The sequence below is a fragment of the Salvelinus sp. IW2-2015 genome, linkage group LG13, assembly GCF_002910315.2.
Source record: "Salvelinus sp. IW2-2015 linkage group LG13, ASM291031v2, whole genome shotgun sequence".
Classification (NCBI taxonomy): Eukaryota; Metazoa; Chordata; class Actinopteri; order Salmoniformes; family Salmonidae; genus Salvelinus; species Salvelinus sp. IW2-2015.
In genome coordinates this window covers 32370021-32391721 of record NC_036853.1, presented here as the reverse complement: position 1 = coordinate 32391721, position 21701 = coordinate 32370021, and the positions used below count along the sequence as shown (strand labels likewise).

General features: G+C 42.8%; 1 protein-coding gene across 1 annotated transcript in view; it reads left to right on the top strand.

Annotated features, from left to right (window-relative positions):
• Window positions 1–21701, top strand: part of LOC111971228 (collagen alpha-1(XXIV) chain-like) — a 180747-nt gene that overhangs the window by 78451 nt on the left and 80595 nt on the right. The window contains exons 11-23 of the mRNA XM_070445997.1: window positions 70–114; window positions 1157–1210; window positions 2920–2964; window positions 12028–12081; window positions 12251–12295; window positions 12933–12986; window positions 13186–13239; window positions 14216–14269; window positions 17925–17978; window positions 18111–18164; window positions 19075–19119; window positions 19316–19369; window positions 21388–21432. Coding sequence (XP_070302098.1) covers window positions 70–114; window positions 1157–1210; window positions 2920–2964; window positions 12028–12081; window positions 12251–12295; window positions 12933–12986; window positions 13186–13239; window positions 14216–14269; window positions 17925–17978; window positions 18111–18164; window positions 19075–19119; window positions 19316–19369; window positions 21388–21432 — 657 coding nt within the window. The remainder of the gene's footprint in view (window positions 1–69; window positions 115–1156; window positions 1211–2919; window positions 2965–12027; window positions 12082–12250; window positions 12296–12932; window positions 12987–13185; window positions 13240–14215; window positions 14270–17924; window positions 17979–18110; window positions 18165–19074; window positions 19120–19315; window positions 19370–21387; window positions 21433–21701) is intronic.

The window sequence follows — 21701 nt, the reverse complement described above, 5'->3', positions numbered from 1 at the left end:
TAGATGAATTACACAGCAAACGGCAGTCACCTTTCCTCATCTGAGAGTTTCCTTGTGTTTTTTTCCCAGGGTATTCCCGGTCCTGTTGGGAAGACCGGTCCCAAAGGAAAACAGGTAATGGATTACACAACTCCACACAGCTTTGAAACCAGTGATATTCCTGGACAGGGGAAACAACTAGAATGGTCCGCATACATCCTCTGTCAATAACTGTGGTCCAATTTGTGGAAATTGTCATGCGCTACCAAGAGGGTGGAACGGGGAGATGAGACGAGAGGATAGGATAAGGAGAGAGGAGAGGAGAGGAGGTGGGAAAAATAGAGGTCAGCAAGAAGTGTTACACAACCCATAATGGTGTGCATCTGCTATTCCCACAGAAGTAATAATTTACCCTCAACACAGGAAGCCCTAAGGAATTTTAAAGCCAAAGCTTGCCTTCATCTGTATTCTGTGAGTGTTCATTGCTAATGTGCAAATGCGCTCGGCACATTCGGTGCCAAAAGTAACAATTCACACACAGCCAAAAATAGATTACCCGTGATATAAAAACAACCTATGGACAGGATGCCAACAACATGAGGATATGCATACCTTGGCATTCAACTTGGCATTTGAGTGAGTCTCTCTAAGTGCCAGTCAGGTTGGCATAGGAAAACAGTGTCTCACACACAGAGATAGAGTAACCAAAGGCATGACATAGCGAAAAACGCTATAAAAACACAAGTGTTAGTGAGCAAGGCATCTGACAGCTTCTCTGTGCTGTGGCCAGCTGGGATACCAAGTGGGCCGATGGCCCAGACCAGGCACACCAGCATCTGTCTGTGAGTGAGTGGAGAGGGGTTATCAAAGCCTCCTTCTCTCTCTCTCTCTCTCTCTCTCTGGAACTGGAACTGGAACGCTAGGGATGGAACACTCAGAGCTGGAAGTTCTGGAACACAGGGGAGAGAATGGAGAACATCAGAACATCCCACCATATGCAAATAGGCAGGTGTAGGCAGGCAAGGAGGGCCAGTGCCCTTTGCCCTGTTCGATCTGATAGGCCCACAATGAAGAGATTATACCCAGGAGCATCTGAATATCTAAAGGAGCCCCATAACTCCTAACTGAACTGCCAAAATTGTGTAAATGAAAACTTTTGTTGTTCTTTTGCGTGCAGGGAGTTGTTGGAGATGTTGGTGAAAGGGGTCCTCCTGGTCCTGATGGCGACGAGGTAAGATCTACGTCCCTCCTCCTCTTAAAGGGATAGTCCGAGATTTTGGCAATTAAGTCCCTTTTSTACTTACCCAGAGTCAGATGAACTCGTAGATACCATTTTGATGTCTCTGCGTGCATTTGAAGCAAGTCGAAGGTAGTTTCGCGAGCCATTGCTAACTAGCGTTAGCGCAATGACTGGAAGTCTACAGGTACGACCCAGTCGCCGAGCTAACGTTACTTAGCAATTTCCTTCATACTGCACGCAGAGAMATAGAAATGGTATCCATGAGTTCATCTGACTCTGTGTAAATAGTTGCCAAAATCTCACACTATCCCTTTAAATCAAATCAAATTTGTCACACACGCCGAATATAACTGGTGTAGACTTTACCGTAAAAAGCTTGCTTACAAGCCGTTCCCAATGATGCAGTCTCAAAATAATAATAGAAATTAAAAGTAAAATAGTAACACGAGGAATAAAATAAGATACACAAGTACCAGATCCATGTGCAGCTATCTGAGGTAGATAGTACGTGACAGCAGGGTAAGGTTACTAGGCATCAGGATAGATAATAATAAGAGTCACATAAAGAACAGTAAGTGTGTTTGTGTAATGTGTATGTATGTGTGGTTGTGTGTGTGTGTGTTTGTGTATGTAGTGTTTGTGAATGTATGTGGGAGTGTCAATGTAGTGTGTGTGAGTGAGTGTGTATATGGTGTGTATATATAGTCTAGTGAGTGTGTATATGGTGTGTATATATAGTCTAGTGAGTGTGTATATGGTGTGTATATATAGTCTAGTGAGTGTGCGTAGGGTCAGTGCAAGATAGAGTCCGTGCAGATAGTTTGGGTACCATTCATTTACTATTTAGCAGTATGGCTATTAAGCAGTCTTTTGGCTTGGGAGTAGAAGCTGTCTCTGAGCCTGTTGGTCCGAGAGCCGATGCTGTGGTACCCTTTGGCCTGTTTCCGGTTGCCAAGTTTGTATACTCTATTCAGTCTCTAGCAAAAAAATCACACTCCAGGAACAATGTTGTGCACCCCTGCCCTATATATCGTGTGCCCTGCTCTATGACTTTTAGGAGATTAGTTTTGGCTGAGCTGAGTTGTGCCATGCACAGTATATAAACAGAGCAATTGTTCTCTTTTGGCCTCAGAAACGCCAGGGTTGACTCAACTGTATGGTTTAGATTAGAGCACGCTCTCCGTACTGTTTCTCTACATCTAGAGCTCTGGATGAATGAGCTCAGCCCAGGCCCAGCAGGTCTGTGACGTTTTAGAGCTCAATGTGTTGAGATGATCTGCAATCCGTTACAGTTTCGCAGGGCTGTCTGTATTGGGCAGAGTTCAGTCAGAACAGCAGGTACAGGGAATCTCTTTATTGAGCTGGCAGAGTATGCTGCGGATTGGCAAGTTGGATGTTTCTCTTTTTCTGATTGTTCTGAGCCTGTTTTTTTTAAATTGATTTAAAAAGTACTGTTTAATGTATGTAGACGACGAAGCAACAAAGAGAGTGTGGTTCATAGCACAACATGGTCTGTGTTATGATTAGCTGTATCTGGGTGTGCCAGACTGCATGATACTGTAATTTGGAGAAAAGCTTTACTATCCTGTGTGTGGCCTGGGCGTGTGTGTATGTCTGTGTGTGTGTGCATGCGTGTGTTTATGTTCACATGTGTGTCCATTGCTACACTGTACTCATGATGTTCCTGTGGTGTCCTATAGGGGCCTGTTGGTGGGACTGGCATGGGTGGCTTCCCTGGTCTGAGGGTGAGTATTACACAACATTACACATCAGCCTTTCTAGGGAGTTTTTCCTAGCCACCGTGCCTCTACATTGGCATTGCTTCCCCTCTGGGGTTTTAGGGTCGATTTCTGTACAAGCACTTTGTGACAACTGCTGTTCTATAAAGAGCTCTATAAATACATTTGATTAATATCTTTATTCATCTGTTGTGTTCTGGTCAAGGTTTTTATCTTTTTTTCATCGTTTTTATCTTTATGTCGTAGAGGTTGACGTTTACTACAGTAGTATCTTAGCACCCACTTTGAATGTAGTGTGCATTTATTCATTTTATCATTCATTCATTCTGGTATGTTTGATTTTGATGCAGTTTAGGGAAGATGTTGGAATTTAGTAGGGTCTGATGCTGTTGATTCCTCTCTACAGTACTTCTCTCATTCAGATGTAGGAGCTTAATTTGATCACTTGTTGCTCAGAATTGTCCTGCATTGCAGGAAATACAAACKTGCATTGTATTTGAGTTTTAAAACGCCTTCTAAAGTTTGTAGTTTCCACTTTGAAATATCAGACTTGATTTTCTCTAAAGAGAAATGCATCAGCGTCTACAAAAATGTCCATTAAATATAATCCACATAATAATTTACATTTCTTCTTGCTGCAGGATTATTTTCCTGCTGCAGAAAACTGGCTCAAATTAAGATCCTACATCTGTACAGTGTATTATATCCACATCAAGCCCAACTCCACATTTGTCTGTAGATTAGATGTTTTTGGATAACTGTTTTGTCTACTGGAAGAGTAAAAATTCTGATGAATGGGGAACCTGCTCTGACTTGCTCTGATAAATGGGAATCTCTAACTAGTACCAGTCGTTTTTTGGAGAGGTACTGTGCCAATACTCCAACCAAGGTCATTTGTTTTGAATGGTAACAATATATTCCTCACCCTGCCTACTGTGAAACACTTAGTGCTGTGCTCTGCAGGTCAKGACTGCCCTGCCAAAGGTGGATTACCAATATTTGATTAACTTTAAGGACATGGCGGCCTGTCAAGCCCTGAGCTGAGTGAGGGAGAGCGAGAGAGAGAGAGACTGAGCAAGTGAGAGAGACAGAGAAGTAGATAGAGAAAGCGGGAGAGCGAGCGAAGAGACCAAAAGTGGTCCCACTTTAAATTACGTTCAGCTTATAAAGGCTCCTTCATACCGTATGTCGTTTTATAAAGGGTTCATAAATGTGGCATAACTGTGTGTAATAATCACCAATGTCAAATGTGACTATGAGATGTGAGACGTGACTATGAGACATGGCTGTATCTAGGGGGATTTGTATTTAGCTGAGCCTGTTAACTACATTTAGGCTAGCTAGCAATTGTTGTGTGGTCACCGAAATGATCTGAAATAACCATTGAGGTAGCTACAGTATATAATATAATTTAACACTTAACATTTAACACTTAACTACTACAAACTACAAACAAATTGAAATGACAATAAATAAAGGTTAACTTATTTGTTTTTCGCTGTCCAGTGGCAGCACAAATGGGCATTTGATTTGCTAACTCATCACATGATCAGCGTCTCGTCAGCAACACTAAAAAAGTACTTACTAAAAACATTTTCAAAATAAAAGTGCCCCACTTAAATGTGTCAATAACTATTAATGATATATACAAATAATTGTCTAAACATTAACAATGATTCATATTTGTTCATTTTTTACAAGTGACATTTGCATTAAATGTGGATTTAAAAACATGTTCCAATGTCAAATAAATGCCCCCAATGCAAATAACTGTATATAGAGTTGAAGTCGGAAGTTTACAGACACCTTAAAAAAATACATTTAAACTCAGTTTTTCACAATTCCTGACATTTAATCCTAGTAAAAATTCCCTGTCTTAGGTCAGTTAGGATCACCACTTTATTTTAGAATGTGAAATGTCAGAATAATAGTAGAGAGAATWATTTATTTCAGCTTTTATTTCTTTCATCACTTTCCCAGTGGGTCAGAAAGTTTACCTACACCAATTAGTATTTGGTAGCATTGCCTTTAAATTGTTTAAATGGGGTCAAACATTTTGGGTAGCCTTCCACAAGCTTCCACAATAAGTTGGGTGAATTTTGGCCCATTCCTCCTACAGAGCTGGTGTAACTGAGTCAGGTTAGTAGGCCTCCTTGCTTGCACACACTTTTCAGTTCTGCCCCACAAATTTTCTATAGGATTGAGGTCAGGGCTTTGTGAGGGCCCACTCCAATACCTTGACTTTGTTGTCCTTAAGCCATTTGCCACAAACTTTGGAAGTATGCTTGGGGTCATTGTCCATTTGGAAGACCCATTTGTGACCAAGCTTTAACTTCCTGCCTGATGTCTTGAATGTTGCGTCAATATATCCACATAATTTTCCTCCCTCATATGCCATCTATTTTGTGAAGTTCAACCAGTCCCTCCTTCAGTAAAGCACCCCCACAACATGATGCTGCCACCCCCATGCTTCACGGTTGGGATGGTGTTCTTCGGCTTGCAAGCCTCCCCGTTTTTCCTCCAAACATAACGATGGTCATTATGGCCAAATAGTTCTATTTTTGTTTCATCAGACCAGAGGACATTTCTCCAAAAAATAGGATCTTTGTCTCCATGTGCATTTGCAAACCGTAGTCTGGCTTTTTCATGGTGGTTTTGGAGCAGTGGTTTCTTCCTTGCTGAGTGGCCTTTCAGGATATGTCGATACAGGACTCGCTTTACTGTGGACATAGATACTTTTGTACGTGTTTCCTCCAGCATCTTCTCAAGGTCCTTTGCTGTTGTTCTGGGATTTATTTGCACTTTTGGCACCAAAGTACATTCATCTATAGGAGACAGAACACGTGTCCTTCCTGAGTGATATGACGGCTGCGTGGTCCCATGGGGTTTATACTTGCGTACTATTGTTTGTACAGATGAACGTGGTACCTTCAGGCGTTTGGAAATTGCTCCCAAGGATGAACCAGACTTGTGGAGGTCTACAATATTTTTCTGAGGTCTTGGCTGATTTCTTTTGATTTTCCCATGATGTCAAGCAAAGAGGCACTGAGTTTGAAGGTAGGCCTTGAAATACATCCACAGGTACACCTCCAATTGACTCAAATGATGTCAATTAGCCTATCAGAAGTTTCTAAAGCCATGAAGTAATTTTCTAGAATTTTCCAAGCTGTTTAAAATGCACAGTCAACTTAGTGTATGGGAACTTCTGACCCACTGGAATTGTGATACAGTGAATTATAAGTGAAATAATCTGTCTGKAAACAATTGTTGGAAAAATTACTTGTGACTTGCACAAAGTAGATGTCCTAACCGACTTGCCAAAACTATAGTTTGGTAACAAGAAATGTGTGGAGTGGTGGTAATGACTCMAACCTAAGTGTATGTAAACTTCTGACTTCAACTGTATGGAATACATATTGGCTTAGAGCAAGAACTATTCTCGGTGCCACAGTAAAAGTATTGCAGGGAATACTGTAGGGTCTGTAGAATGTATATATGGTGTCATTTCAAGGGGCTCTGAATAATAGAGTTTTGCTGGCCTTTTAGTCCACCCATTCTGTTGGSGGCTGATTCACATCACATGTGCGCKTACTACAGAAAACCTGCTAACCAAACARCAGTACAGGGCATGCTCACTGAATTAAAGGGCAACTACACACAAAARTGTTCTTAGATTTTTCCCAGACCTCAAAAGTCATCACCTGGTGTGACTTAAGCATTACTGTGAACACAGAAAATCCAATTTTGTTGTTTATCTATTTAAAATAGTGTAAAGAATCTGGGGTAAACTAGATTTTTTTTTAGGAAATCCGAAACCTKGAAAAACAAAACCAAGAAAACAGAATTTGGGGGAAAAATCAGAAGTAGACAATAAAATGTAACAGATTTTAAATGGCCCTACCAAAATGTTTTGGTACTTTAGTGTGTGTGTCATCCTACATCACATCATTTTGGGGTAAGTTGAGGTCAGGTCCAATACTGCACCCAAGAGGTTGGGCCATCCAAGAAATGTTTTAGTAAAATATAATATAATTTATAACATTTCCAGACGCTTTTATCCACAGCGACTTACAGACATTGTTGGTTATGTCACACTTTTATGCCACATTTATGAACCCTTTAAAGCATGACATATGGTTATAGATGATTTGTAACACATTTATGTAGTGTTTATGAAGGCTTTATGAGGGCTTACCAAGCCTTTACAGGCCTGGGCAATTTCAGTCCTCTGGGGCCTGATTGGTGTCACACTTTTCCCCGATCCCTAGCAAAGACACCAGATTTAAACTAATTGCATTTTTAGCTGAAGATCATGATTAGTTGATTATTGGAGTCAGCTGTGTTAGCTGGGGCTAGGGCAAAAGTGCAACACCAATCAGGCCACAGATGACTGGAGTTGCCCAGGCCTGCTATAAGCTGCACATTATTTAAAGCTGGAGAGAGATAAAGAGAGAGATGGAGAAAGGGGGGGTTAGAGAGCCTGTCCTAGTGCTGTCTCCTGAGAGGGAGAGAGAGTGGGATGAGTGAAAGAAACCCATAGCAGCTCTTACCTAAACTCATACATACTCCCRTTTTAAGGCATCAAAACATGTCAAAGTGTCCATCCAGGCCATATAAACAGTATAGTGTTGCACCGTAATGATAGATACTGTATTACCTCCACCCATGACCTAGCCCATACCCCATCCCTCATACCCCCATGACCTCCATAACCCATTCCTCCCCACGGGGCTGCTGAGRTGAAGTGAGGTTTGGTCCCTGACCCTGGCCTCCCCGGGAAAGCTGTGTTGGCCGGAGCATGGGAGGTTGGGAACCCTCTCTCTCCATCAGACAGATTTATGGGGTCACCACGAGAGGTGCTCAGAGGGATGGAGATTCCTCAWCCATTGCCACGGCATCCGGCCATAACTCAACCGCTATATATTAAGTCAACCGTAACTCAACTGCCACGCCAAGATCCACACAGAGTCTGACTTGCCTGAACTACTGTTACAAGATGGCAGCTAGGCAGCATGACTTACGTACCCCGGGAATTTGATCTGACTCAGATGGAGGGCTCTGACCCRTCCCTAAAAATCAACCTGTTCTCTGGACAGGACACAGCGTGGACATGGTCAGGTCAGGCTACTGGAGGTTAGGCCTACCAGGGAAACGCAGCCAGCTCTATTCCAGCCGTGACAAAAAGTTGAGGCTAAATTTGTAGGATATAGATCATCGTGCTCTTATTGCTATTCAACATCACACAGATTCTCTTGCATTTTCGATTCCCGTTGTACTGTATGACAAACTGTTGATGAGTGATCATCTTAGAGAAATAGTTCATGGAAAGTACCTACATTTAGRATAACGTATTGAAGTGTAATGTATAACCCTGGAAAGGACACATGATGACAGGTCTCGATTTGTTCAACTGAATGGTTGGCTGGTAAAGTTGCCAATTGGATCAATTCCGTTCATGTAGTTACATACTCTGCTCACATATTTATAGGCCATGTTATGTTTTACAGTCACTAATGCATTTTCAATTCAATACAACATTATTGTAAGTGCAGGTACTTTACATGAAATATTACTCAAACATGATCATTTTGAACAGCAGCTCTACACCCACGATGTCTCCCTATCTGAAAAGCATCTGTGTGGTGCTCACAAAGACTTTACGAATGCTTTGTCAAGTCTTTAGAAGTAGTGGTTTGTTTAAAGTGAGACCGAAGTGGGCCTACATTAATGGCTGCCTACAGTATACAGGGCTCTGTCACGTCAGACATTTCACCCCTAGAGGAGAGGCGGTCCCACAGCAGATCCCAATTCAACCCATCCCAACTCTACGAACCCGGGACACTTCCATCATGCTGGAATTAGAATCACATGTCTTCCAGGCATTTGTTATGTGAGAGGAAACCCAACTGGTGTGGCGACTGATTCCTCATGTCACTCTGCCCTCGCCCCACCCCGCCCCGTGAGGAAGTCTTTCAAATTCACATTTCAAACAAATTGGTGGCATCTCCTCTGCTGATTGATCCACATCTATCTCTCTAGCCCACACTATCACCCCTGCCGTCCTTATGTAGGAGACAGACATGCAGGCCCGAGMCCTCTCCACCACTATTCCTTACTCCTCTCCTTCTGTCCTCCAAAACTCATCTTSTTGCTTCATTTTTTCCCCCTTGACTTTTTCCTTGAAGCATCGTGACCTAATTCTGGAGAGCTTCGTTATAAACAAAGTCGTGGCAGTGAGCCTCGACGCTGTTAGATCCTATAGCRTGTTCCCACAGTGCAGCCATGATGGATCAGATCTGCTTGGTGTTTGCCATTTTGACTGACAGACTGGGTTGTATTGTGTGGTTGGGTTAAGTCGTCTCCTATCCATCATTGTTATTTCTGTGTGGTTGGGTTTCGTGTTGTCTTGTCATTAAACAAAACCTCAGAACACAACCAGTACTGTGGTTGAATGGCTTTCTGCACTGATGCTCATCACCCTGTTTACATACTGTATATGTGCATGTCTGAGTTCCCTTCCCAAATGATGGTGGTATGGGAATCTCTGATTGAGCTTGTGCTGTATGTTTGACCCAAAGCCAATCTGTCTATTTTAAACCACACATATGAAACAAAATAGGAAAAAGGGTTTTACCTTTTCTTCCATTGACGTTTCTCTCCAGGAAAGAGAGAGAGTGGTGTGTGTGAAGCTTTCCATTCAGAGCCAAAGCGTAATAAACTCTTAAATGTACACACTCGAATGGGGCCAACACGCACACATATAATTTAAAGGTACACATTCCATAGGTCTGATGTGTGTAACATATATGATCCTCTGTTACTGTGGCGTTGTGTTCGATTGTTTTAAAGGAATACAGGAATTCACCAATGTGGTTTTCCTGAAGTTTCTCTAATCATTGGTTTCCTCATGTGGGGAGGGAGAGAGAGTTGGAGAGGGAGAGTTGGAGAGGGAGAGAGCTAGAGGGCAGGGAGGAAGAAAGAGAGAGGGGGAGGGAGAGAGCTAGAGGGCAGGGAGGGAGAAAGAGAGAGGGAGAGGGAGTGAGCTAGAGGGCAGGGAGGGAGAAAGAGAGAGAGGGAGAAAGAGAGGGAGAGAGATTAAACCCTCTCGCAGGCAGCAGGTGGTGTCCATCTTATCTGTCGTTCCCCCGTATTGTAGCTGTGTGTGGAATGTTTGATTCGCTGGATCAATTGGTTGGCCCTGAGAGGAGAGTGGTGGGGTATCGCCTTACGCCAATTGTCTGTTCTCAGCCCGTAACTTTCATATGCCCTCAGTTGAAAGCGTTCTTTATGAAGTGCGTGCGATTTGTCTTCATCCCGCCGTGCCATTAGCCAGGGAGGCTGAGCATCAAACACAGAGTCATACTGAGACCAGATGGACCTCTGCTTTTAAGCCACATGTCCTTAATGACATCGCATTAAGCTCTTTGAGGGGCGCTGGATGCTCGCCGGATGGAGTTTCCTCAACCGTTGCCAAGGCAGCTTTGTGAAGCCTMACAAAAAAACGGAACTCATCATGAGGGGCCGCAGTGGCTCGTGGGTCTGCGTACCCACATCCATASCCCCAATTCTACAMATTTTYCCATGGGGCGGAGAGAAGATTTTGCCATTTTATAACAAAYTTCCTGCAATTCTACACATTTTGCCATAGGGTGAAGGTAAATATTTGCAGTTTTTAATATGATAACTGATGATCAATGGGCCCCACCACGGTTGGTATTTCAACCATGCTTACTACAAGTTTAGATAGCTGGCCGATTGACTACCTTACCAATCTAAAAAATGTTTGCTGACATGGGCTAATTGAGTGACTGCTGATGCACAACCAAATTTCGAAATTGCACCTTGTGTATTCTATTATTTTAACTCTCAACAGTAAGTTGAGACCCTGACTGATTTCACCCCAAGTGGTSCAGTGGTCTAAGACACTGCATCTCAGTGCAAGAGGTTTCACTGCAGTACCTGGTTCAAATCCAGGCTGCATCCCATCTGGCTGTGATTGGGAGTCCTATAGGGTGGGATTGGCCCAGCGTTGGCCGGGGTAGGCTGTCATYGTAAATAASAATTTGTTCTTAACTGAYTTGCCTAGTTAAATAAAGGTAAAATTAGAACAAAGGACAACTGCTTTCAGTTATCAATCCTCAGATGCTCTTACCTCTTCTACTAAAGTCTCCATACATACAACTGATTATTTACCAAACCACTCCATGTTTTGCAACTGCATTCACTTATTAATTACCAGCTACTCTTATAGTACCTGTTCTCTCAAGTCTTCATAAATCATAATTTACCACGGTACGTCTCACGTTTTAGAATGTGAAGAAGCCTTACTKGTTTCTGTGACAGCGGCTGGCAGAGTCTTTTGTATAGGTTAAAAGTAGGAGGTAGCAAAGGTATCTGTCCAAGTGTACAGGCTGGCTCTGATGAAGGGAGCCGTCTCTGCGTGTGTGCATTCCTGTGTGTTTGTGCTTGTACTTTATCAGTCCCTGCTGTGTTGCTGGAGCTGCATTTCTCTCCARATCTGATGACAATCCCCTCAAAGCACAGTATTGGGAAACAGAGCCACACTGGTAGGCCAGTAGGCCTGGAACGCATAGAGTCACTGACAGAGCTGGCCCTCGGTCCATGTAATTAAAATGATTAGAGCAATCGTTCAGACCCTTTTCCAGCAGCACAGTGTCCGGTCGCTCCTACCATGTCCATGTCACCGCTGGTTAGATGTGATGTTGCAGTTGTGCGTCCGCTATGTTCCAGTCATGCGTCCGCTCGTGTGGACGGCCCAACTCCGAACGRACGCTTTATTGTCAGCACAGGCACAGCTTGGAAGTCATCATAGGCGTTGACTCACAGGAATGTAGTGTGTAGGCCCAGGCGGTAACCGCATGTGTCAAAATAATGGGCTGCGAGTGGGAAACGGATGTACTGGATGTTTCCTGTGAAACATGTCCTTCATTGTCTTGCGCCGTAAATCTGAGCCAGTATAATACATACTGTATACTTGATGAAGTGTGTTTGTGTGTGTGCTGCGCGCATGCGTGCTGTATCTTACCCTACTCCTCCTTCTCTCCACAGGGAGACCCAGGACCTGAGGGACAGCGAGGACTGACTGGCATAGTGGGAACTATGGTAACTACCCACCCTCTCCTTTCTTTTCCGTTCTCTTCCTCTCTTCCGTTTTCCAGTCAGTCTCTCTGCATCTACGTATATCGGTCCCTGTATCTTCCTCTGTTCTCTTTTTTTTTCAAAATGGCTGCCACTGAGGACTCCCTCCTCTCCTGTTCCCTCTCTCTATTAGGGCCTGACTGGAAATGCGGGGCTGCCTGGATTGAAAGGTGATAAGGTGATCTAAATATTTATATTATTGTGAATGATCTATCCCAGTGTGTGGATGAGGAGAGTGTGTTTTACGTTCAAGTACATAGTGAAGGGAAGGGAATGGGAGTAACAGAAGAGAGGAATGAGGATTTGATATGCAGTACAGAACCTAGAGCCTAAAAGAGTTATTCGGCTGTCCCCATAGGAGAACTCTTTAAAAATATATGTTTGGTTCCATGTAGAACCCTTTCCACAGAGAGTTCTACATGAAACCCAAAAGAGTTCTACCTAGAAGCAAAAAGGGTTATCCTATGGGGGCAGCCGAATAACCCTTTGCGAACCCTTTTTTCTGAGAGTGTACATCTCGGTACAGTATAAACTTGAGAAATAGAGATGTTCTTTTTTTTAAATGTCTTTCCCCATTCTGGGTCTGTTGTACCCCTGACTATGATTGTTTCCCCTAATGATTAAACAGTTCATCGATAAATCCTCTTGATCTTAATTGCTACTTGACTTTGGTGTGATGCATCTCCTATAGGACGGGTTAGATAGACACCTGAACATGGATGGGGAAGCAGTGTGTCCCTCCCTGTGTTGTTAACACTGTTCTCCGAGGAGCAAGTTGTTTGTATTATATCTCTGTGTGATGCTGTAACATTCAGGGCGAACCTGGACTAAGGGGGGAACCAGGAACGATTGGTTACCTAGGTGACAAGGTAGGTTTCCCATCCGTCTGAATATGTTTATTGATTTTAAACTATGCTGGGTCCCTTGCGACACACACACACACACACACACACATCACACACACACACACACACACACACAGAGAAAAAAAGTAAAAGAGAGGGAGTCAGATAATGAGTGATGGAGAGAATAGGAGCATAAACAAGTGTTGTGTGTTTGTGCCCCCAGGGTGCTGCTGGCTTACCTGGACCTCCTGGACTCCTTGGGAAAACAGGCCCACCTGTACGTAGTGTGTGTGTGTGTGTGCATGCGTGCGACCCCAGTAAACACCCTGTACCTTTTAGAGACTTTCACTTTGCTACAAACAGACCATATAACTGTCCGAAACTTTTAACTCTCTGCCTGAAAACTATTATGACAAATTCACGCAACATATTTAGATCATCTGTTGGGTTCTGCATGAGTCGATTACAGGCAACAAGGGAGTATGTTATAGTCCTGGCATAGTTTTATTTATTTTTTTACACTGAATTAGTATTTTTAGCATAGAAAGCTAAAACCTGCACAGTTTGGCATAGTATTAAGTGAATACTCCGCAAAGACGCTCCAAAATGTTAACGCTGAAGCTGTCCTATTACGTGTATGCTTCACCTCTACCTGAGCAAGTGTTTGCCCTCCCTGGCATATCCACTTGGGCTGCAGACGCCAGTCAGTCAGCCTCTGTGGCATCACAGCAAGACCATATGAATATTTGTTTTGACAAAACAATAAACACCAAACAAAAAAACTCTGATAATACTTGTATTTCCCTTTTGACCCACATTCTAATCGCAGAATATCAAAAATGTCACATAACTACAAGCAGGAACCAATCGGATGCTCGAGGGGAGGGGGCGTTACTGCAGATCCAGGAATACCCACATGCAGGAACGCCCCGAATTGCGGGCCGCAATCACACACCACTGGTCACTGTGGCATCACAGAAAGACCATATTAATATTTGACAAAACAATACACACCGTGCCTTCCTTCTCAGAAACATTGGCAACAGAGAAACTGATATTTTGAGTGCCAAGCTTTAATATGCCTCATGTCGTTTTTGTCCAAAATATGCATTATGCATGTGTGGGTGTCTGTGTGAGAGTGAAAGAGAAGAAGAGAGAATGATGCTTGGCATTGGTTAAGTGAAGGTAAAAAAAAAAAAAATCTGATGTTTCCACCGTTTGCGTTCATGTTTTCATGTCTCTCTGTTTGACAGGGTAAGATGGGTGACATCGGACCGCAGGGACCTCCCGGCCCACCAGGACCTGAGGTAAGAACAAACACTGATATCATTAAAGCCACACTCTGTTAGATGTGTGATATTACAGTCTGTAGCTTTAATGCTAATTGAGCTACTGATAATGCTCAGTATTCTATCATAAACTTCTGTCGTATAGTGCTATAAATGGTAAAACAAGCAAACCAAGCAAACTGAACCAATCCTTAAAAACATATCATCCTGATCTAAACGTCTGTTCCTACACGGTGTTGTTTTAGTCAAGTTCAAATTCTTGCTCTGTTGGGACCATATCGTGCACCTGTCCTATTACCTGTCAGAGATTAGATTGTTTCAAGTTCCAGTTTCAACTTTATTGTCCCAGAGGGAAATTGGTGGCAGAGATGAGACCGCAGAGATGGGATAGAGAAACGGCCCCTGCTCTATTACCTGTGTTCTGTCCCAGAGGTCAGGTTGTAAACAGATACACTGGGAAAATACAACGGGACAGGATGGAAGTAACTGATCCTCCAGTCTAAACACAAACATGACCATAAAACACTATAACTGCACGAACACCATAAAGTCCTACCAGCCCCACATCTCTCTCTGTGTCTTTACTCTCTAATTAGACCGTGTGTAAAAGCAACTTGGGCACAGGTCCATATTAACTATAGTTATTGCCTGATAGTGCCTTTGTTTGGCGTCTATCACTATGGTTGCTCCCAGGTTGTGTCAGCTGAATATACACAAAGATACTTACATAGATACTGTACACGCACAGATAAGACGGTGTGTAGAAGCGATGGGCACAGGTCCAGTGTAGTGATTTTTTTTATGACTGCTCCATATCTAAGGTACCAGTCAAAAGTTTGGAAACACCGACTCTCATTCAAGGGTTTTTCTTTATTTTTACTATTTTCTACATTGTAGAATAATAGTGGATACATAAAAACTATGAAAAAAAAMCACATACGGAATCATGTAGTAACCAAAAAAGTGTTAAACAAATCAAAATATATTTTATAATTGAGATTCTTCAAAGTAGCCACCCTTTTGCCTTGATGACAGCTTTGAGCACTCTTGGCATTATCTCAACCAGCTTCATGAGGTAGTCACCTGGAATGCATTTCAATTAACAGGTGTGCCTTGTTCAAAGTTAATTTGTGGAATTTCTTTCCTTCTTAATGCATTTAAGCAAATCAGTTGTGTTGTGACAAGGCAGGGGTGGTATGCAGAAGATAGCCAGCCCTATTTGGTAAAATACCAAGTCCATATTATGGCAAGGACAGCTCAAATAAGCAAAGAGAAATGACAGTCCATCATTACTTTAAGACATCCAGAAAATTTCAAGAACTTTGAAAGTTTCTTCAAGTGCAGTCGCAAAAACCATCAAGCGCTATGATGAAACTGGCTCTCGTGAGAACCACCACAGGAAAGGAAGACCCAGAGTTACCTCTGCTGCAGAGGATAAGTTAATTAATCAATGGGTACATCATTAATTTATGAGTCTAAAAATGTATGTAGCAACTGCAGATTGACACTTTACATTTTTTATTTAACAAGGCAGGTCAGTGAAGAACAAAATCTTATTTACAATGACGGCTTACCTCGGACGACGCTGGGCCAATCATGCACCGCCCCATGGGATTCCCAATCACAACCGGATGTGATACAGCCTGGATTTGAACCAGGGACAGTAGTGACACCTCTAACACTGCAATGTCGTGCCTTAGAMCGCTGCGCCACTCAGGAGCCCTTTTGACTCGGCTGAGAGAGATTCATCCCAATACACATCCACGTGCTCAGGCAAACAGGGTTGACAGACATAAATTAATCACTAATCACATGAAATAAATAATAATCTTCAGAAATGACTTTGTCAAAACAAAACAAAATAACTAGGGCTTTACAATGATGGAAAAAACTTGGAGAAGTGTTGGGGTTAAGTTGCTTAAAATCTTTGTAGAAGTCACAGAGGGTGCATGGAGGGACATGTCAAAGTTATGAATTTGACCCTTTAGCAAGTTTTTCTTTCATATAAAAAAATCTGATTGATTAAATTCTCCATGTGGTCTATATTATTGGACACTTTATTTAATATGGGCTTTTAAAATTCAATATTGGTGCACAATTTCTACTTAAAATATGAAATGGATGCAAAAGGCACTCATTTCGTGGAACGCCCCAGATAAGCAAACAGATAAGACACGGTAGTGAACTTGGGGGACAGAGTCCAACCTGGGAGGACAGGATACACTCGCCAAGCCAACTGAACCATCTGAAAAATACATTTATAGCACTCCTTATATCCATTACAGAAATAGATAAAGTAAGCTTTCCTTCCTGTACTCTCAGTCTAGCATATCTAACAGACAGGAGATTAGGAAATAACCAGTAAAGGGAATACACAGATCCTGTCATGTTCTTGATGTGTGCATGTCATGTGAAACACATGTTTTATCAAACTGAATCCAACAATGGCTCACTTTTTTTATCGTCCATCCTAGAAACGTTAGAACTCTGCTTTATGGGTTGCTGTATTTCACTGTTTGTTGCCTTGTCAAGATCAAAGAGCCCAGAAAGGTTCACTCCATTTAACCCTATTAAAATGCCACACCTGTAAATCTGATGGGTCACCACCCATTACTCCCTCTCCTCCATCAACTCTCCCCCCCACCGCTCCAACCCCTCTACCCCTTTCCCTCTCCCCCACCCCTGTTTTAACTGAGCCAGCCATGCCGTACTGAGGCAGGTGTGTCTGACAGTCTTCACCCAACATCGCTATCCATCACCCCCTTTACAGCATGTTCCGATAAGACAGTTAAGCCCTGACTCTCTATAAATACGTATTTATCACTGTTACCAACTGTGGCTTACAAAGGGGCAGTGTGCTCTCTGTTCTCATGATTGAGAATCCGTAAATAAAGTAGTCTATTAAAAAAAAAAAAGGGTCAGTGGATCCAAATGCATCCCTCTGCCACGAATGGCAATGCACATGCATGTAGTCACGCTATGTGAAGCTGGAGACTCATATCTCCCCTCACTAGCTTTAAGCACCAGCTGTCAGAGCAGCTCACAGATCACTGCACCTGTGCATAGCCCATCTGTAAAAAGCCCATCCAACTACCTCATCCCCATACTGTATTTATTTATTGATCTTGCTCCTTTGCACCCCAGTATCTCTACTTGCACATTCATCTTCTGCACATCTACCATTCCAGTGTTTAATTGCTATATTGTAATTACTTCGCCACCATGGCCTATTTATTGTCTTACCTCCCTTAACCTACCTCATTTGCACACACTGTATATAGACTTTGTCTCCTGTATTATTGACTGTATGTTTGTTTTAACCATGTGTAACTCTGTATTGTTGTATGTGTCGAACTGCTTTGCGTTTATCTTGGCCAGGTCGCAGTTGTAAATGAGAACTTGATCTCAACTAACCTACCTTGTTAAATAAAGTGAAATAAATATGTGGAAATCCTACATCTCTTTCTGTACGCAGACATACAGAAATGATGATGTTATAGAATGGAATGTAAAGTCATTGTATACATGTAGGTGTGTTCAGGAGTTCAGGTGTGTTGTGCTCGATAAAGGTGTGCCGTCAAATTTACACGATCACATCAGTCATGATGTCAGTCAAAGAACTAGGTGGCTCCTTTTGAACTCTTTTTTTTGTACTCTTGTCTTGTTTTCTCAGGGTTTCCCTGGAGACATCGGTGTGCCAGGTCCCAATGGCCCCCCTGGACCCAAGGTAAATAAAAAAAAAGAGAGGCATGAACTGTTTTCACAACTCAACTCTATCCCAGAAAAAAAGACTTCATCTTCAGTGCATTTTCTTCTCAAGAGGGTTAATGTGTATGTTTTCACTAATGTTCTGTTTCAGGGGCTCCAAGGTGCCAGAGGGCCACAGAGACCACCAGGGCCAAAAGGAATAGAGGTAATAGATTTGTATTCTCCTTTCGATCATCACTAAATAGATTACACTCAAAATACTGCACAGACGCAACTAAACAAGCAGGTAGCAAGCCAGATCATTTGCGTAAAATGAGTTCAATTAAGATAACATGTTTGCATTTGATTATGAAACAGATGCGAGTCCAGAGTCTGTTCATACTCAGCATTTGAACCTGCCACCAGTATTGAGGCACACGTTACTAGTTTTAGGCTGTGCTGCCAGGCTCAGGTTGTGTGGAGTGGTCCCAGGGCATGTTCCACTGTACTGTATGATGTCATGATTCATCACCGGGTGCTAATAAAAACAAGGCAAGCCCGGGAGTTTTCCAGGCAGTAGTGGAAAATAAGAACAGAATTCTTGGCAGTGTGTACAGTACGTACAGTGTTAGTTTTGGCGTCCAACTCAACTGTGGTACAGAGTTGGGAGGTCCCGCGCTCTCTTTCTCTCTTTCCTGGCACAGAGTATTGTTGTATAGCCCGCAAGAAAATGCTGTGTAGTTCAATCACTATAGCATTGATGTAATTCACTTCCACTTAAACTGATCCGAGAAAATGCCTCAAAGCAGAACATGGTTCGCAGTGGAGACAGAAATCAGGGATGATTAACATTGTATTTATCAAACGCTCCTTCGGGTAGTGAACATGGAGAGAAACATCCAGGTGACTTTGATAGAGGGAACACAATGATTGATGGGAGTACACACACACACACACACACACACGCTGTTGCATGACCTACAGTATGTGGCATGAACATTGGTCGATCTGTGCCCATGGGATGAGAAATTGAGATTGTTATTCAGCCAGTGTTACTGCCAGTGCCAAGTGATATCTCCATATCCAGCTGTATGCAATGTATTGCACTGAGTTTAACAGTTTTACTGTGTTTTCAGGGTGATGAGGGCCCCCTTGGCCTTCCTGGAGGTCCTGGCCCTATTGTAAGTGTCTCCAGCCTGCCATCCAATCACAATATAGATAAACCACTGTGCATGTTTTCCTGTTGGCCCCAACCTCCACCCTTCTCCAGGTGTTTCACATGTATTCGTTTTTGCACAGGAAGCAATATAGATGAGATGTGATTCAAAACAAACGTGAGTACCCTGTAATCAACAGTATTTGTTTTCATTTTCTCAGGGTAGACCTGGAAGGAAAGGCTACATTGGCGAACCTGGCCCAGAGGGACTGAAGGTAAGACGTGACTATCAGCTTGAATACTGTACATAACGGAGGAAGCTGGTGGGAGGCGCTATAGGAGGACGGGCTCATTGTTTTGGCTGGAATGGAATACATGTAATGGAGTCAAACTTGTGGTTTCCATATGTTTTGATGTGTTTGATAACCGTTCCATAATTCCATTCCAGCCATTACAATGAGTCTGTCCTCCTATAGCTCTTGCCATTAGCCTCCTCTGGTACATACAGTATTGGTCTGTTTAGACAAACCACCAGCCCCCCAGACAACGTAATGTGAGTCGATCAGGTCCATTTGCTGATACGGTCGAGTGTGTGTTTGTCTAACCATCTCTTTCCATTGCCCTTCCACCCGTGTTAAGTTTCTAATCGTGAGCTAGCTTCCCAGAATGATTACACAACAGTGAGTGATAACCAGGTTGCCAGGAATCCTCCTTTTTTTATGAAAACACACTATCTAATCGACATGTCTTGGTTAAACGTTTTTTTCTTTAAGTTAACGAAGGGTAGAATTCCAGACTTGTTTCTCATGTTACTTCATTAGAGGTACTTTGTGTGTACCAATGACTGTTTAGACTGAGTGTACAAAACATTAGGAACACCTTCCTAATATTGAGTTGCACCCCATTTTGCCCTCAGAACAGCCTCAATTCGTCGGGGCATGGACTCTACGAGGTGTCGAAAGCTTACCAGAGGGATGCTGACTCATGTTGACTCCAATGCTTCCCAAAGTTGTGTTAAGATGGCTGGGTGTCCTTTGGGTGGTGGACCATTCTTGATACACACATACATACAAACTGTTAAGCGTGAAAAACCAAGCAGTGTTACAATTCTTAACACACTCAAACCGGTGCACCTAGCACCTACTACCATAACCCATTCAAAGGCACTTCAATATTTTGTCTTGCCCATTCACCCTCTGAATGGCACACATACACAATCAATGTCTCAATTGTTTCAAGGCTTAAAAATCCTTCTTTAAACTGTCTCCTCCCCTCCATCTACACTGATTTGAAGTGGATTTAACAGGTGACATCAATAAGGGATAATAGCTTTCACCGGGATAAACCACGGTCAGTCTGTCACGGTTCCTAATGTTTTGTACATTCAAAACCATTGATCACGTGACACCATTCATTCCTATGTGAAGACTCAACAGTGCATTGAAGCCAAATTAAGTCGGTTAAGATGGCTTCTCATGGAGACATGGCATGCACAGTTTGAGCTACTCCAGGAAGTGACGTTGCAGGCTAGCTCAGTGTTGCCCACTCTCATTGAGTAAATCGAGTTGAAGGCTGACCTGGGTACTGCAGGCTGCCATTAGCAACTAAATATCCTTATAACTTCTTCTGTGTGAGATTTTAAAATAATCAGTTCAAGGACATACTGTACATCTGGTGTATTAGAAGCAATTATTGGTACCGTGAGTTTCTTTAAAAAAAAAATATATATATATATATATATATGATGATTGACCACGAAGTTTGTCATTTTTCCATTCACTATAATGGGGTAATCCTGTTTTCTACTAACAATGCCTGCAGTACTGATATCAGCCTTGAACTTCCGGGGCTACAATGAAAGGAGCAGTCGGTTTCCCCTGGTGTGTACCCTGCACAACGCCTTGTGCCATCGTCTTCACTGCGACACAATGTGGCAGAGGTTTATCAGTAGGAATTCCCCTTCAGTGTTTTCCTCAAAATGCCATGCAGTAAGTCAGTGTCTCTGCGTCGGGCACTTGGGCTAGTTCAAGGTGGGGCCTGGTTGGTTGTCTAATAGATGTGTTGCGCCTCATTATTAAGAAGGAGAAGGAATTCTCCCTGGGTTGTCCTTAGAGCATAATGGCAACCCACAGGAGTGACAGAAACAGAGGAAATCAAGAGGATCTCCATGTGTGCTTTAATCATTTGTTTATTAACCCTGTGCACGCTGTTGATCATGTGGAAGTGCAACCAACGGCTGGATCTTAATGCACACAGAAACTAATGTTCTATGTTTTGATGTTCTGGTTTTCAGGGGGAGACGGGGGAACTTGGCGGCCTGGGAAAAAATGGACCGCAAGTGAGTGTTTTGAGCTAACAATGCGCACATGAAAACACAGCGGAGCTCGCGGCAAGATGAGATACTTTCAATTCGTTAATGTACAGCAATTGGAATAAGTAATTAAGCCACTACTTCCTGCCGGGAACATGAAGGTTTTCATTATGTTTTTTCCCTGTCCCCATAGTATAGGAAGAACGTTGATGTACAGTGGTTGGTTGGTTGGCTTTCGTTAGTCTGAGTGCAGTGATGGAGATGTAAGGGTCCTTAAGTGGTTTTGTAGGGTAGGG